This window comes from Amia ocellicauda, chromosome 8 (assembly GCF_036373705.1).
Source record: "Amia ocellicauda isolate fAmiCal2 chromosome 8, fAmiCal2.hap1, whole genome shotgun sequence".
Taxonomy (NCBI): Eukaryota; Metazoa; Chordata; class Actinopteri; order Amiiformes; family Amiidae; genus Amia; species Amia ocellicauda.
Window position 1 is genome coordinate 24306772 of NC_089857.1, and position 15901 is coordinate 24322672.

Consider the following 15901-nt stretch of genomic DNA (forward strand, 5'->3'; position numbering starts at 1 on the left):
CCTTAATGACTTGGAGAGGATCTGCAAACAGGAGTGGGACAAAATCCTTCCTGAGATGTGTGCAAACCTGGTGGCCAACTACAAGAAATGTCTGACCTCTGTGATTGCCAACAAGGGTTTTGCCACCAAGTACTAAGTCGAAGGGGTCAAATACTTATTTCCCTCATTAACATGCAAATCAATGTATAACTTTTTTGAAATGTGTTTTTCTGGATTTTTTTGTTGTTATTCTGTCTCTCACTGTTAAAATACACCTACCATTAAAATTATAGACTGATCATTTCTTTGTCAGTGGGCAAACGTACAAAATCAGCAGGGGATCAAATACTTTTTCCCCTCACTGTACATATATATATATATATATATATATATATATATATATTAACCACTCTGCAGCAGGCATATGACAGCTTTGCACTATGTTCCCTCTTGAATGTGAGCAGGCTATGATGCATTGAGCACATAAACAGTAATAATCGTAATAATGATAATGATAATAATAATTGAGGAATAGTAAGAACTGGGATATTTATCCTATGACACCTAAAAAGGTTTAGGCTGAGGGGAAACAGCAGTCTAACTTTGCCACGTCTTCATTTATTGAGCTGATCATGGGTATTTGAAACAGTCGCTTCCTCCTGACACACACAGAGAACTGCACCTCCAGCACACCAGCAGTGCGCCTGTGCGTCTCCCGCTGTCAGTCGACTGCGCGGTGACGTCGTGTTGCAGTTCTGACGACACGCGTTTTGACGCACAGTGCGTGGTGGGTTGTGCTGTTTTTCATGGCAACAGTCGGCCGGCCAAGAGTTGTTCAGCTGTAACATCCTGGAAGTACAGATAGCAGGTTGTTTACCGGCGTGTCATTAACAATTACACAGCATTACTGGTTATTATCCGTAAGATATTATTAAATGGCTCCTTCCAGTACCTTCCGATAACATACATAGTAGAATTGCTTGATCTTGCGAAATCTGTTGTCCAGTTAAGAATCTGGCAGAGGGCACTTGAAGTACCAGGTTGGGGTGTGAATGACACAGATAAAGAGAGGTAGGATTATGATTCTTTCATATTTATGCATTACATAGTAGGCATTTTAATACCGATCACTGATGTAATTAATGGCAAAAGTGACACCACTATATAGATAGCCAAACGGTACCAAAAATATACAGTTTGATGAAGTGCTCGGTTCTAATTCAGTGCCGTACAGCAACTGACACCTAGCTACCATTAAACCATTTCATACACAACAGTTTACCATTACTTTTACTACTAGTCTTATTTTTTTGACGTTTGTATTTTTCTATTATAACGGGAATAAGGATTGTTCATAATCGTCTTAATTTCTTATTAATTAAAATCCGCAATGTATCAGATTAACCAGAGGTATAGTCAGAGCAGGGTGTATGATACAATCACAATATCAACCAATAAATATACTGTAACAAGTAGATTGTATGTCAAACATAGCCTGTTGAATCTATACAAATAGCAATACTGCTGATGTTAACTACTCTACTCCCCTTTTCAATTGTCCAAATAATTGTATATCTCTGTTGATAAACGGTCTAAAGTAAATGTATCTAATGAAGACGAAGAAGCTGATGATGACGATTAGAAATAAACAGATACTGGTCTGGTAATTAATTATTACAGAAGTGTTACTATTATTGTAAAAAGCAATAGAGTTTGCCATTTTTAATATCTAACGTTACCACCCTGTCCTACAACTGATTACTGTGCTGCTGTGTATGTCTGCTAGTGATATAAACCAAACCTGTTTGCAGTGGAAGAGTAGTCTTAGGAGGTAACTATCCGTGGCAGCAGCCTGCAACAATTTAGTGTCAAAACTTATGCTTCAGGTAGGGTTGCCACATCTGAAGAAATATAAAATAAATAACTACAGGGCATCCAAAGTTTAAACAACCTTGTTGCTATAATATGCTCTATGCCTTGTTTATCTTACCTATTATTGTGGATGTACTTTGTGATGCTGGTATATGGCCCTCTCTCAAAAACATTATTTACAATTCCACAATAAACAGTAAGACATATAATATAATGCTTTGCTTTCATTATTATACTTCAATGTAATAAACATATTTGAAAATGATTAGGATACACAATTATAATTATACATTATGTGGGAAGTTGTTACACAAAGTGATCCATGATGTTGAAACAGTGATTTTATATGTTTTACATTCAAAGATGTAAATTAGAAATGTGCGCTTTGTTTAATTTCTGTGAATGTTTCAACTCTAGACATTGTCAGCGTTTAAGCATGTAAACTCTGAATACATATGAACAATTGGTTTGTGTATTATCAAAATGTAATTTGTATTTTTTTTTCACAAGTTTACTTAAAAATAAATATGGCAAAAAAAAAAAAAATACACCAAGAAAAAATGCATTTAACTTTAAGCAAATTAAAAACTGACAGAATTATTATTATTGATAATATACCTGTCAGCTGGTAGCCTATTTTACAACCCAGGAGCTTCATTTTGTCAGAAGCTTAGCAGTACTTGGATGGGAGACCTTTAGGCAAAGACATTTTGCTGTTGGAAGAGGTATTGTTGGACCACACTGCCCAAAAAACAATGGCCCAATAAAATTAATGGGGACACTGTGCTCTTGGAGAATCATACCAGAACCTGATCATTGATGGTTTAAGGAGATGTATGAATAATTATTACAAAAAATGCATGTAGACTACAGTGGTCCTCCTTGTACTTTAAAAACACAAGGCTTGATGCATGGCACTAATAGACGAGCATTTTCACTTGATCAGTGATATTTTTGTTATCCCCTTTTTTCAATGTGGATTTCTGCAGCTTGCTACTGACATGTTAAGAAGTTGTTGTGGCGAGTCTAGACCCCAAGGTTCACTGCCAAACGCCTATAAAACTGCCTCACTTCCAATTGCGCAATTTAACAGCTTGTGGAATTCAAGGTTCTTTAAAGTTAACTGGCTGAATGGGATTTCCATTCACAAACAGCACTTTGTTCACCAGTTGCAACTCAGCAAATAGACAAAATATATAGGCTCTGTCAGTGACTAATTAAGTCAGTTCTCTCATTTCTTTTACTAGGCTACATCTCTGACCGTTTTTTTTATTATTAAACATACTCTTTTTATCTACTAATATTGAATAGAAACTGATTTGCAACTCCACCTTTCCAGCATAACTGATGCAAAATCACATCAGATATCCACACAAAATCCATGTAACAAAATCCAGGTCTGTACATCAACAATTTAATCAATCTGTAATTCACTCAAGGTCAGGCAAGTCTAGGGTTTACCTTACCTCCTGCTCCTGATAATATATCGGTAAAATACAAAAAGCTATGCCACTTAAGATGGTAGATTTATCAATCAATTACTTTGGTGAATATATTACACCACTTCCTTATTTGCTTGTTTTGTAAGTAGTGCTCAGTATCTTGTACTAAAGCTCTATTATGCATAGGATTGTCAATGAACACCATCTTAACCTTTTTTTAATGAAATAGCAACTAATATGTAATTGAGCACTTTTCCCCCTTTAGCCGAGATCCTCAGATACACATGTATTCCCAGTGATTTTAGAGACTGACATTCTGAACACCCTACATTTTTGTTCTCTTTTAAGAAGCCTTTTATTTGCAGAAATTTGGTAGAAGAAAATAACACAGTTTTCATGTCCTGACAATATAAATATTACTTAATTAATTTTTGTAAATTATTATTATATATTCATAAAGGTTCTTACTGTGGACTAACATATAGCCTATATTTTTGTAAAGAATAATTACTTATTTTTCAGATTTTTACCAGATTAAACATTTAAAATATCCTATCCTGTGGTGTGACTGTCCCCGAGTGTATGTAGTCTGGTGCATCTGTTGGTGCTTGAATTGGCATTACTGAAATAGGTATTTTAGAAAATTATTATAAAACCTATTTCAATATCAGAAGCAGCAATATTGGAATGAGATTTGGTAATAGATATTTTCAGGAATTATTATTTTTGTACCACCACCCTATTCATCTTAGCAAATGTGACTCAAGACAATTGTTTGAAGTTGTTCATTTTAACACGGACAAGCAGGATTCTATGCAGTCTTGCAGTGTAGTTTGAGAGTAGTCTAGCTTCACCCTGACTTTGGACCAAGTAACCTTTACCTCCATGTAATTGCAGCTGACAGTTTGGACAGAAAAGAGGCTGGTACTGAAGCTTTTGTTTGTGATAAGTTGAAGTAATCACACCTAGAACCAGCACATTCATTGTACTGTAATTGGAATTTGAATTGAGAAGTGTCCATACCCAACTGTTTGAAATGTAGAAATGGTATTGGTGTATTTCAGACATTTTACTCTTAGTCAATCTGAGGTTTGGACTGTGTGGTCCTGATTGTTTTTTTGGTTTCAAAGCCCTTACTGTAAAACTGTAGCCTTTGAGAAGATTAGTTATTTTTTATACAAAGGACACTGTATATAGCTCGAGTAATACATTCTGTGAGCCTGTGATTAGGTCTTGTTGGTTGTAGTGCTTTGGACTGCTTCATATATCCCTGGTGAAGACCATCTAACACTGGGTCATGTTTCACTAAAGAGAAATCCCACCCGTAAAACATGTTTTCTCAATGACTAATGTAAACTGTTATAAGGTACAATATGCAGAACTTACATTGAGATTCTATTTCAGGTTTGGATTTTGCCAGCTAAGAAAAAACCTTTAACTTATTGTCATTATAAGTTGAAATGTAGGCATTAATACAAGGACTTTTTAATGTTTTACATTGTCACATTCATAGTAAATAAACTGATATTGTCTGTCCAATTTTTATGTTGAAAATATTTAGGCTGTTATTTGTGGGAAATCTTATTTTCATGTATTATGGAGACTTCAGGGTGCTTTTTTTCTTTAAATCAAATCTAATTTATGGCAAAACAGAGGCATAATTGTAGTGTTTTTAGAACTGATAGAGTATCAGTAATGGTGGTCAAGTGTGTAATTACAGCTTTGAGCACTACGGGTTTGAAGCTTTAATATACACCCACCTCCCTTGCAATATTTGTTGGGGAAATATGAAGTGTCCATGGCAGGTGTTACAGTACAGCAGGAATAGGGCAACAGCTAGGAGACCATCTGGCTTACTCTATTCTGTCGATTTTCTCTCTGTGTTTTAACCTAATTCCAATTGTTTAGCTTCACATTCTACTATCTGTTAGATCGGGAATGAAATACAGTTTTACTGAAGATGTCCTAACTTTGACTTTTTGAATAAAATGGAAGTTGGAGTGTGTATGTTTGAGAAATGTAAATATGTACCTGATAATAGACTGTTATGTGCTCCCTGCAACACTGGACTCCATGTGAAAAAAGCTTATAGATGGATATATCTGGATCTCTCGCATATCAGCTAACTAGAGAGCTTGTAGTAGGGAACCAGCCGTAGGCATTAAAAATACAACAGATTTATTTTTGCCTTTAATTTACAGTAATTAAGCCTGTATTTTAATGCAAAGAACAAAGACACACCTATTTCAATATAGGCTATGTATAGGTTCTCCAAGTCTTGGATATGCACAGTGTCATGGTAAATTTGACTAAGTACCACAAATGTACACTGCACAGGAATCCAGGATGACTCATTACGCAACGATTTGTTATTTTTATTTCTTGGCAGATGCCCTTATCCAGGGCAACTTACAACAGAAGTGCAAAAATACAGAGAAGTACAAGGCAAATCAATCATTACAAATTCAACTTAGCCAAAACATAGCAATTCAAAATACATTTTACAAATTCCAATTTACACAAGTACAGTAAGAGACTTCCTACATCCTGGACGGTGAAAGCTAAGTGCTGTCAAGATGTAGGGTTACAGATGAGGGCTATGGGAAAGGGAGCAAGGAGGAAAACAACCAAGAACGCGAGGAGCATAATAATCTGAAGTGCTATATTGTTTGTTTATACATGAAATGTAAAGTACCCTTCAAGAAAGGTATGGACGCTGTACAAAGGGACATCAAAACAATACAAAATAAAAATGGATCATGGGATTACATGGTTTACTCCCACAACAAGTATACTCAAGCCTTTCACAGCACTTTAACTATATGAAAGGGATCTATATCCAACAGATTCAACGCATCTATCCTCAGATAGTAAGAATGTCTAACATTTTGTTGAATTATTAGTGCTTCCCAAAAGGATTTTTGAGATGGTGGCAAGTGATTTACCTGATGAGAAAGTCAGAATCCTGAAAATCATCCTTTGAAAAAGAATCCCTCCTGTTTCTCACCAGGGGAATCACTTTTAAGTGTCAGTCACCTTAGTATCATCCTATAACCTACTCCTCCCAGAAAACCCCTTCCATTGTTTTTGGCAGCACTAATCATTACGCTTTTATCAATTTATTTTTAACATTTTCTTTGTTCATTTTCATAAACATTCTGTAAAATAAGGCTAATTGAATGTAAACATAGTTTAAATGTACCATTTGCCATTGATACTGTTATTTACAATCTAAAACGATATTACAAACCAACAAAATATATGGACAATGCTGAGCTTTCAGTGTATTCTCAAAAAGATGGCCACAGTGAAAATGTTTATGAAACTCAGAGCTAGACAAAATCAACATATTGACCTATATGAATTGCAAAATACAGATCTACCACAGTTTAACTTTAGGAATCACATTCTACGGTTAATGAATCAAAACACAATTTGCGATTTGCCGATGGGTCAAATTTTGATTTGGTCAAGCCCTTAGTTGATCTTCCTTGAAAATTCATATGGAGTTTACTTGCCGTCATGCATGCTCCGAGATTAGCTGTACAGAGTTAATGCGGCCGATTATCACGTCACAGTTAAATCTGCTTGGCCAAACGACCTTATTTACCATGAACAATAGGTGTGCCGATTCCTGTGGGATTAGATACGATGACTTTTTTTTATTATTTAGTTCTTAGCAGACACCCTTATCCAGTGCAACTTACAAAATAAGTGCAATATAAAGTGCAAAAATACAGTGCAGTTCAAGGCATAAAACTTTTCACAAATTACAATTTACACAAGTGTATACAATAAAATTCTTGCCTGGTCCGTGAGTTTTGGTGGGCTGCCCTCTCTTGGCAGGTTTGTTGTGGTGCCATAGTCTTTCAGTTTTTTTAATAACGGCGTTATTGGTGCTCCATGGGATGTTCAAAGTTTCAGATATTTTTTTATAAACCAACCCTGATCTGTACTTCTCCCCAACTTTGTCCCTGACCTGTCTGGAGCGCTCCTTGGTCTTCATGGTGCCACTTGCTCAGTGGTGTTGCAGACTCTGGGGCCTTTCAGAACAGGTGTATATATACTGAGATCATGTGACAGATCATGTGACACTTAGATTGCACACAGATGGACTTTATTTAACTAATTATTTGACTTCTGAAGGTAATTTGTTGCACCAGATCTTTTTTAGGGGCTTCATAGCAAAGGGGAATACCTCCACTTTTCTGCACGCACCACTTTTCTGTTTTTTATTTTTTAGAATTTTTTAAAACTAAGTTTTTTTCATTTCACTTCACCAATTTGGACTATTTTGTGTATGTCCATAATGTTACTCTTTACATTTGCCGTGTTCACTGTGTTTCTGTGTGACCCCAACCAGATTTTCAACACATGCACTTGCATCATTTGAAGTGGTTGCAGTTTGAAACTCACATTTAAGGGAAAACACTAAAGTAATGCTTTACCTGTGATGAAATTAGTAGATTGGGAAACACAGAGATTAATCCTACAGTCTTGAAGATGTTGGATGATGCAATCTTGATGTCCTTTTGTAGTTGGTTCCAACACTAAAGGGGAAGAGAGTAGAATGAATGGATGTGGATAGAAGGAGAGTGAAAGGAAGCCAAGATAACAAGAATATAGCGAAGGAGGTAGGACAGTGATGGAAAGGGTGGTAGGAAGGGACAGGAATTGGTCGTGGCTGAAAAACAAACAAAAGACATATTTGAATTAATGGATGAACTGTTGAGGGCAGGTGTGCTGACACAAAGAGGCCAGTCTGACAAGATGTACTTGTACTTTAAGCAACTTTTTACTGAATTTTTTTACAGTTGTTCCTGTGAGCAATGACACAATTATTTAGTCAATGTTTGGTTATTAATGCTACATTTGATAAAACCTGCACTCTTTTTTTCCCCAAAAGGAACAATGCACTCGAAATAAGAAAATATTTTTAGTTTTATTTTAGCAGCTTTTTACAAAACTAAAATGTTTGCTTAAAATCTATAAACATATGGAAATTTCCTCTACACCAGTGGTTCTCAAACCTGTACTTAATTGAATGCTTAATTTAAGTAATTTGATTACATTTGAATTGTGTAACTGATAAAATGTTGGCTCCTTAATAATTTATTTAAACAAATGTATACTTAACTTAAAACCCCTACTGTTACAAATAATAAAAAGGCTCTGATTTAGGAAATGATTAGTTCAATTAAAGGTTCAATTAAGTAATTGAGAGCTGGTTGGAACAAAAACCAGCAGGGTAGGTGGTACTCCAGGACAGGTTTGAGAACCACTGCTGTATTACAATCTACAGGTTAACATTGCATAACATCTTCACTGCACAAAATTATGTAGAACCATGAAATTATCAACACTACAATAAACCTCATCATTATCATGCCTTGTTTACAGTACATATGAGCAGATGCTGTCTCCTGGTATAGTAACAAAGATGTGATACTGTGTTCATTAGTATTTCTAGGTTTTCAGCATTTTAATTATAACTTGTAATTAACGTTAGTATAAGTTAACCAACCCCATTACCCATGCTGTGTTGTTTTGTTTCAGGATTATGATTAGAAAATGGTTCCTTGTCAGACCCATGTGATGTGGAAGTGGCAGGAGCACCTGAACGGCTCCTGGGCAGCGGAGGACAGTGTACAGACGGCAACCCGCCAAGGTGCAGCAACCCTCTACAGTAAACTGCTCAACAATAAGGAGGTGGTGGGGCTGGCCCAGCCTGTCCAAGACCTGATCGGGCCCCGGCTCCCTGACTTCCAATATGATGTGAGCGCTGTGGAGGAGCGGGAGGAGTACTTGGCAGCTCTCCTCCACAGTCAGCACTGCCTGGCTCGACGCACCCTGGCCAGCACCCCCTATGCAGTGGCCCTACACCACAGGCTTGTGGTCCTGCAGCGCATCTACTATGCTCTTCACAGCAAGTACCATGACCGCTTCCGGACAGGCCCTCAGCTCCAGTCCACACCCAGCACGGACAGTGGGGTGTTGGAGCAGGCCTCGGATCCCCGGCTCCAGGGCTCACGGGTGAAGTCAGGCACTGATGTGCTGATTGAGATGGGCGTGAGGACAGGCCTGAGCTTACTGTTTGCCCTTCTGCAGCAAAACTGGCACCAAGCCCGACTGGATCCCAGTTTGGCGCTCTGCAACGACGTTCTGGCCACGGCCTCTTCGGTGCTATCATCGCTGCCCCCTCTCTCCCTGGCTAATGAGAATAAGATCCCGTTGGTGGGGCTTGACTGCCTCACACAGGTGACAGTGTTCCTGAAGAAGACGTCTGTCCCCAGCTCTGGGGCAGATGTTGCCGGAAGGAGGCTGGCCTTGGAGCTCCTGTTGGGGCTGGCTGTGCAGAGGGGCTCCCTCAGGTTCTTGCTGGAGTGGATTGAAGTGGCGCTGGCTGCTTCCACTGCAGCATGTACAGAATCCTCCAAGCAGCCTGAGATTGGAATGGACTTCATCCTCCAAACCCTGGTCCAAATGAGGCAGTATTCGGTACATTTTCTTATTATTTTTCAAGTTGTATTTGTAGTGCTAAGAATGTGGCCATTACTTGCATTTAAACCACTTGTAACCATATACAATTTATCTTGCACCTGCTGAGAGCAGCACCATGATGTGTTAAGACTTATGTAAATTACAGAGGCCTATACACATTTAGAAAATACAAAGTAAAATAAAGTCATTCTTTTCTCTTTGTACTAATCTATCACAGTATGTACACACACAGAAAACACAGTAGTGCACAGTGCACAGTAGAAGAAAGTTGCATCTCCCAATTCCACTTACAAAAATGGAGGCTCATACAAATCTACTACTGATACCATTTAGTTCAGTAAAAAAACATAAACATAGGTGTTGTTTCAATAAAATAATTAAATTTAAAATGTTTTGTTGCAGTAATTTCAGCCTTTCTATAAAATATAGAAATGGTACTAAACACAAGTGTAAACAAATAACTTTTCTGTGTTGAAAATGTAATAAACTAATTTGATAACAGCTAAGTGACGATAACAATCCAACTGAATTTAGATAGGGAAAAAGAGCAATCTGCAACATACACAAATTAACTGTAAAATAGATATCTGTTTTAAGCCGCAATTATCTGCTGCCTTGCTACAAAGAATTCTAGTGCCAATCCCTATAATTTACTAATTGACACTATTATTGTATTTCCCCTCCTAGATTATGCACTTGATTATGAAAATTAAAGCATTTAAAAGGTTTTCCAAGAGCATACCTATTTATCTATGGGTCCTATGGCCCTTTAAATGCACAAATCCATTAAATACAATATCTTCTGAGATATTGCAACATTTATTTTTTGTTCTTGGAAGATTCATACACAGTATGTATTTTCACACTCACCATCAATTGGTATTTCTGACATGGAGCCCCTCCACACTAACAAAGAGATTTAAGAACCTAATATGGAAAAGCACTATTCACTTTTACCCTTATTGCTTTATGATGCACTCTTAATCTTAAAATGGCAGGATGTTCTTCCTGTTATGAAAATGTAATTACATTTTTCTTCTTCAAAATTACATTATAAACAAATCACAAGAAAGGAATACTGGAACAACAAGGCTGTTTTCATTTGTTTATAATAAATCCTTCACATACCAGGGAATTATGTAGTTTTCACAAGTCTAATTAATAATAAGACTGTGGCTTGCTTTTCTGACAAAAAGGTTGAAACTCTAATTTAAAGTGTTGGTGGTCAAGTTTAGTATTTTGTTGCACCATAATAAGCTGAATGTGTGTGTTTTCCAATTAAGTTTAAGTAGCTTTTGATCTATTTATAAGCAGGCACTGTTAGGGATGACATTTCATAAATGTACAATTTACTGCATAGTCAGAAATATATGAATATATGTCCTCGGCCCATGTCTCCCACACTAAAGACCCGGGTGTAAGTGTCTTTGCTATTTAAATTAAATTGTACAGTAGACATCACGGGGAGATTAATCCAAACACAGTGCTTGTTGTATTGAAATGTAGATGTATTTTAATACATACATATATTATGGGCATTAGTGTGGAGTAGTGGTTAGGGCTCTGGACCCTAGAGCACAGAATTGTGGCTTCAATCCCTGGTGGGGGTACTGTTGTACTGTTGCATGTTTATACAATAGCAAAATAAATTGTGTTCACAAATATTTCTAGTTACAAAGTTGAGAAAATCATTAACAGTTTCTTATGTTGCAAGTTGCCCTGTATAAGGGCATCTGCCAAGAAATAAAAATAATAATAATAGCTATGACAGTGATGTTTTTTTGTTTGTTTGTCTGCCAGGGTTTTCGAGGTGATGCCATCAATGGTCAGGAGCTGAAGAGGAATGCTGATGGACTCTGCAGCCTGGCTCCTGTGGCTCTCTGTCTCTTTGAAGAGGTTTGTGCAGTCCTATTATGGTCTAGCACCATTCTGAGAGATTGACAACTGCCTTTGGAGCCTCTAAGGACCATGCAATGAAGTCCCAAGAAAAAACATAAAATTGAATGTATTTACATTCAAGAGAAACAATTAACAAAAAACAAGGATAATTAATAGAAAAAGAGAGATTTTTTAAGGAACAAAATATATAGCATATATGCCTGAAAAATAATGGAATAATAATATTTGCCTTTCACAATGAACAGTTGATTTATTTTATTAGAAATATTTTTGTATTTTATTTTGTAATGTTTTGACAACATCCCCTGCAGTTTACAACTTTGTGTTGCCACAAGGTCATATTGCTCTAGGTTCACTTTACTGTAATGTTACCACAATGCTGTTTGGGTAGCAGAGTTCACGCTGGAAATATAAGCCTGTTAGTGAGGCCCCTGCCATCTCAGTTGAAAGAAAATCATTCTGTGTCATCCATTGTTTACTTTCCTGTGAGACATTTAGCTTTATAATTCATTTGTAAGATTCCTGGAATTTTTTTATTTTTTATGGTGATGTCTTTAATTGATAACCTGATGTTATTTCAGTTTTTAAACTTAGTTATAACCTGATATAGAATAATATTTGTGAATAATTAACTATTTAATTGTACTATAAGATAAACATCTACTACATATATTTTTTTGTTAAAATTAATGGGAAGAGGATTCTTTATGAACAATGTGTAGCAGACCAAAGATTAAGAAAATTATCTTACATTAAATTATTTTTTGTTATAGGTGCACTTAACACAATGAATACAAAAATATGATTGATTTATGTAATTATTTGATAAGTATTTTTTTTTCTTTCAGATCTGTAACCTGGCCTCAAACTGCTTGTGTTCCTGCAGCACTAGCTCCGGCTCCACAGGGCTAGAGAGTGAAACGGTGATGGTCTATGTCTGGGGCAGTAATAGTAGTCACCAGCTAGCAGAAGGCACTCTAGAGAAGATCCTACAGCCTAAGCTGGCCCAGGGATTTTGCGATGCACAAATGGTACGAATGTTAAAAAAACTTCACACCTTTATCAGAGTTTTTCTACAGCAGGGCAGGCTAATCCTACTCTTCTTTTCTTTGTTTCTTAGGTCTTCATAACTAACTTTAACATTTACTTGACTTGCCCAGTCAATGACTAGGAGGCAAGTAACTGTGGTTAAAGACAGACTAAAATATATTTCAAATATATCCCATATATTGTAATTATACAAACATATATTTAAAATATTGGTTTATGTGTGTACTGTATTGGTTTTCATACATACTATATTGGTTTATGTGTGTACTATATAGGTTTGTGTATGTACTCTATTGGTTTGTCTATGCTTAGTCTACTAAAAATATATATTTTTAAATCTGGATCTTATTGAATAGTTCTATAAGGTGGCTGTCCTTTTTGTCTCTTCAGATTGAAGCAGGACAGTACTGTACCTTTTCAGTGTCTGCTGATGGCTCAGTCAAGGCTTGTGGGAAAGGCAGCTATGGGAGACTGGGGCTCGGGGATTCAAACAACCAGTCCATGCCAAAGAAACTGGTGCTGGAACCCCCCCGAAACATCAGGAAAGTTTCCTCTTCCAAGGGCTCGGACGGTCACACATTAGCAGTAACAGCAGAAGGAGAAGTTTACAGCTGGGGAGATGGGGACTATGGAAAGCTTGGCCATGGAAACAGTGCCACTCAGAAATATCCCAAAATTATCCAGGGACCATTACTTGGCAAGGTAAGAAAAAGCTTTGGAAAGTTGTAAATAATAAAAGGGAAACATCAACTTAAAGTGAGTGGCCTATGTGTAAAGAAACACTTTATTTACAGTCATTAGACTCAATTAAAGTCAGTCTCACTGGAATCGAATATGTTTTGTGGGCACAAAAGAGGTCAGAAGGCAATTTCTTTATGTAGGAATTCAAGTTGAATGATGGCAGCCTGTGTAATTACATTTGTTTTCTTTCCCCCAGCCATTGATTTCCCTTTAGTTTTAAAATAGTAATAGAACAAAGAACAGATAACCATACACTCAGAGTAGCCCATTATTATTTGTAATGAAAACACTCAAAATACTGTTGTATCTAATTGTCATTTAACAATCTCATAATCCTTATTAGTTACCTCATATGTATCACAATCATTATAATAAGAACTGTCAACTAAAGTGAACCTAAATAACAAACCCAATACATTAACACTTTATAATGAAGTATAATCTCTAATAATGGATTTATTTGTGGAAGTAAAGTACAAAATAAAGATTAGTACAAATAAGGACTTAAATAAATATAGACTGTATTTCTAGAACACCATGATGTTTTCCTTTTTCCCCCCTCATTCATGAAACTGTTGTGTGAATAATGTGCCAGTTTGGCAATGGCTTGTAAAATAAAAAAAAAAGACAAAAAAAAATAAAATAAAAAAATTCTTATGTTCTTACAGTGCATCCGGAAAGTATTCACAGCTCTTCACTTTTTCCACATTTTGTTATGTTACAGCCTTATTCCAAAATGGATTAAATTAATTATTTTCCTCTAAATTCTACAAACAATACCCCATAATGACAACGTGAAAGAAATTTGTTTGAAATCTTTGCAAATTAAAAATAAAAAACAAAAAAAAAGCACATGTACAGACGTATTCACAGCCTTTGCTCAATGCTTTGTTGAAGCACCTTTGGCACCAATTACAGCCTCAAGTCTTTTTGAGTATGATGCTACAAGCTTGGCACACCTATTTTTGGGCAGTTTCTCCCATTCTTCTTGCAGGACCTCTCAAGCTCCATCAGGTTGGATGGGGAGCGTCAGTGCACAGCCATTTTCAGATCTCTCCAGAGATGTTCAAATCGGGTTCAAGTGTGGTCTCTGGCTGGGCCACTCAAGGACATTCACAGAGTTGTCCTGTAGCCACTCCTTTGTTATCTTGGCTGTGTGCTTAGGGTCGTTGTCCTGTTGGAAGATGAACCGTCGCCCCAGTCTGAGGTCTAGAGCACTCTGGAGCAGGTTTTCATCAAGGATGTCTCTGTACATTGCTGCATTCATCTTTCCCTCGATCCTGACTAGTCTCCCAGTTCCTGCCGCTGAAAAACATCCCCACAGCATGATGCTGCCACCACCATGCTTCACTGTAGGGATGGTATTGTCCAGGTGATGAGTGGTGCCTGGTTTCCTCCAGACATGACGCTTGCCATTCAGGCCAAAGAGTTCAGTCTTTGTTTCATCAGACCAGAGAATTTTGTTTCTCATGGTCTGATAGTCCTTCAGGTTCCTTTTGAGAAACTCCAGGCAGGCGGTCATGTGCCTTTTACTGAGGAGTGGCTTCCGTCTGGCCACTCTACAATACAGGCCTGATTGGTGGAGTGCTGCAGAGATGGTTGTTCTTCTGGAAGGTTCTCCTCTCTCCACAGAGACACGCTGGGGCTCTGTCAGAGTGACCATCGGGTTCTTGGTCAGCTCCCTGATTAAGGCCCTTCTCCCCCAGTCGCTCAGTTTGGCTGGGCGGCCAGCTCTAGGAAGAGTCCTGGTGGTTCCAAACTTCTTCCATTTACGGATGATGGAGGCCACTGTGCTCATTGGGACCTTCAATGCTGCAGAATTTTTTCTGTACCCTTCCCCAGATCTGTGCCTGGATACAATCCTGTCTCGGCGGTCTACAGACAATTCCTTGGACTTCATGGCTTGGTTTGTGTTCTGACATGCACTGTTAACTGTGGGACCTTATATAGACAGGTGTGTGTCTTTCCAAATCATGTCCAATCAACTGAATTTACCACAGGTGGACACCAATCAAGTTGTAGAAACATCTCAAGGATGATCAGTGCAAACAGGATGCACCTGAGCTCAATTTTGAGTGTCATGGCAAAGGCTGTGAATACTTATGTGCTTTTTTTGTTTTTTATTTTTAATACATTTGCAAAGATTTCAAACAAACTTGTTTCACGTTGTCATTATGGTTTATTGTTTGTAGAATTCTGAGGAAAATAATTAATTTATTCCATTTTGGAATAAGACTGTAACATAACAAAATGTGGAAAAAGTGAAGAGCTGTGAATACTTTCCGGATGCACTGTATATCTCTATAACTATCTCCTTGTGTTCTAACAAATACATTTTCCACTGAGAAACCTATTGTTCTAACAGAGGAAGTTGTGAAAAAGTCTTGAAAATTCCATGAGAAACCTCTATTATTAGA

At 37.2% G+C, this 15901-nt stretch overlaps 1 protein-coding gene across 4 annotated transcripts in view; it reads left to right on the forward strand.

Moving 5' to 3' along the window:
- The first annotated feature begins 630 nt into the window (after nucleotides 1-630).
- The window catches only part of LOC136754702 (probable E3 ubiquitin-protein ligase HERC1), a 91044-nt gene continuing 75773 nt past the window's right edge, over nucleotides 631-15901 (forward strand). For 2 of the 4 annotated variants that reach the window (XM_066710769.1, XM_066710772.1), the window contains exons 1-5: nucleotides 631-1050; nucleotides 8850-9791; nucleotides 11595-11690; nucleotides 12542-12724; nucleotides 13134-13445. In XM_066710769.1, the coding sequence (XP_066566866.1) occupies nucleotides 8865-9791; nucleotides 11595-11690; nucleotides 12542-12724; nucleotides 13134-13445 (1518 nt within the window). In that variant the 5' untranslated portion in view covers nucleotides 631-1050; nucleotides 8850-8864. The remainder of the gene's footprint in view (nucleotides 1051-8849; nucleotides 9792-11594; nucleotides 11691-12541; nucleotides 12725-13133; nucleotides 13446-15901) is intronic. The other 2 variants (XM_066710771.1, XM_066710773.1) reach the window with 2 other exon arrangements.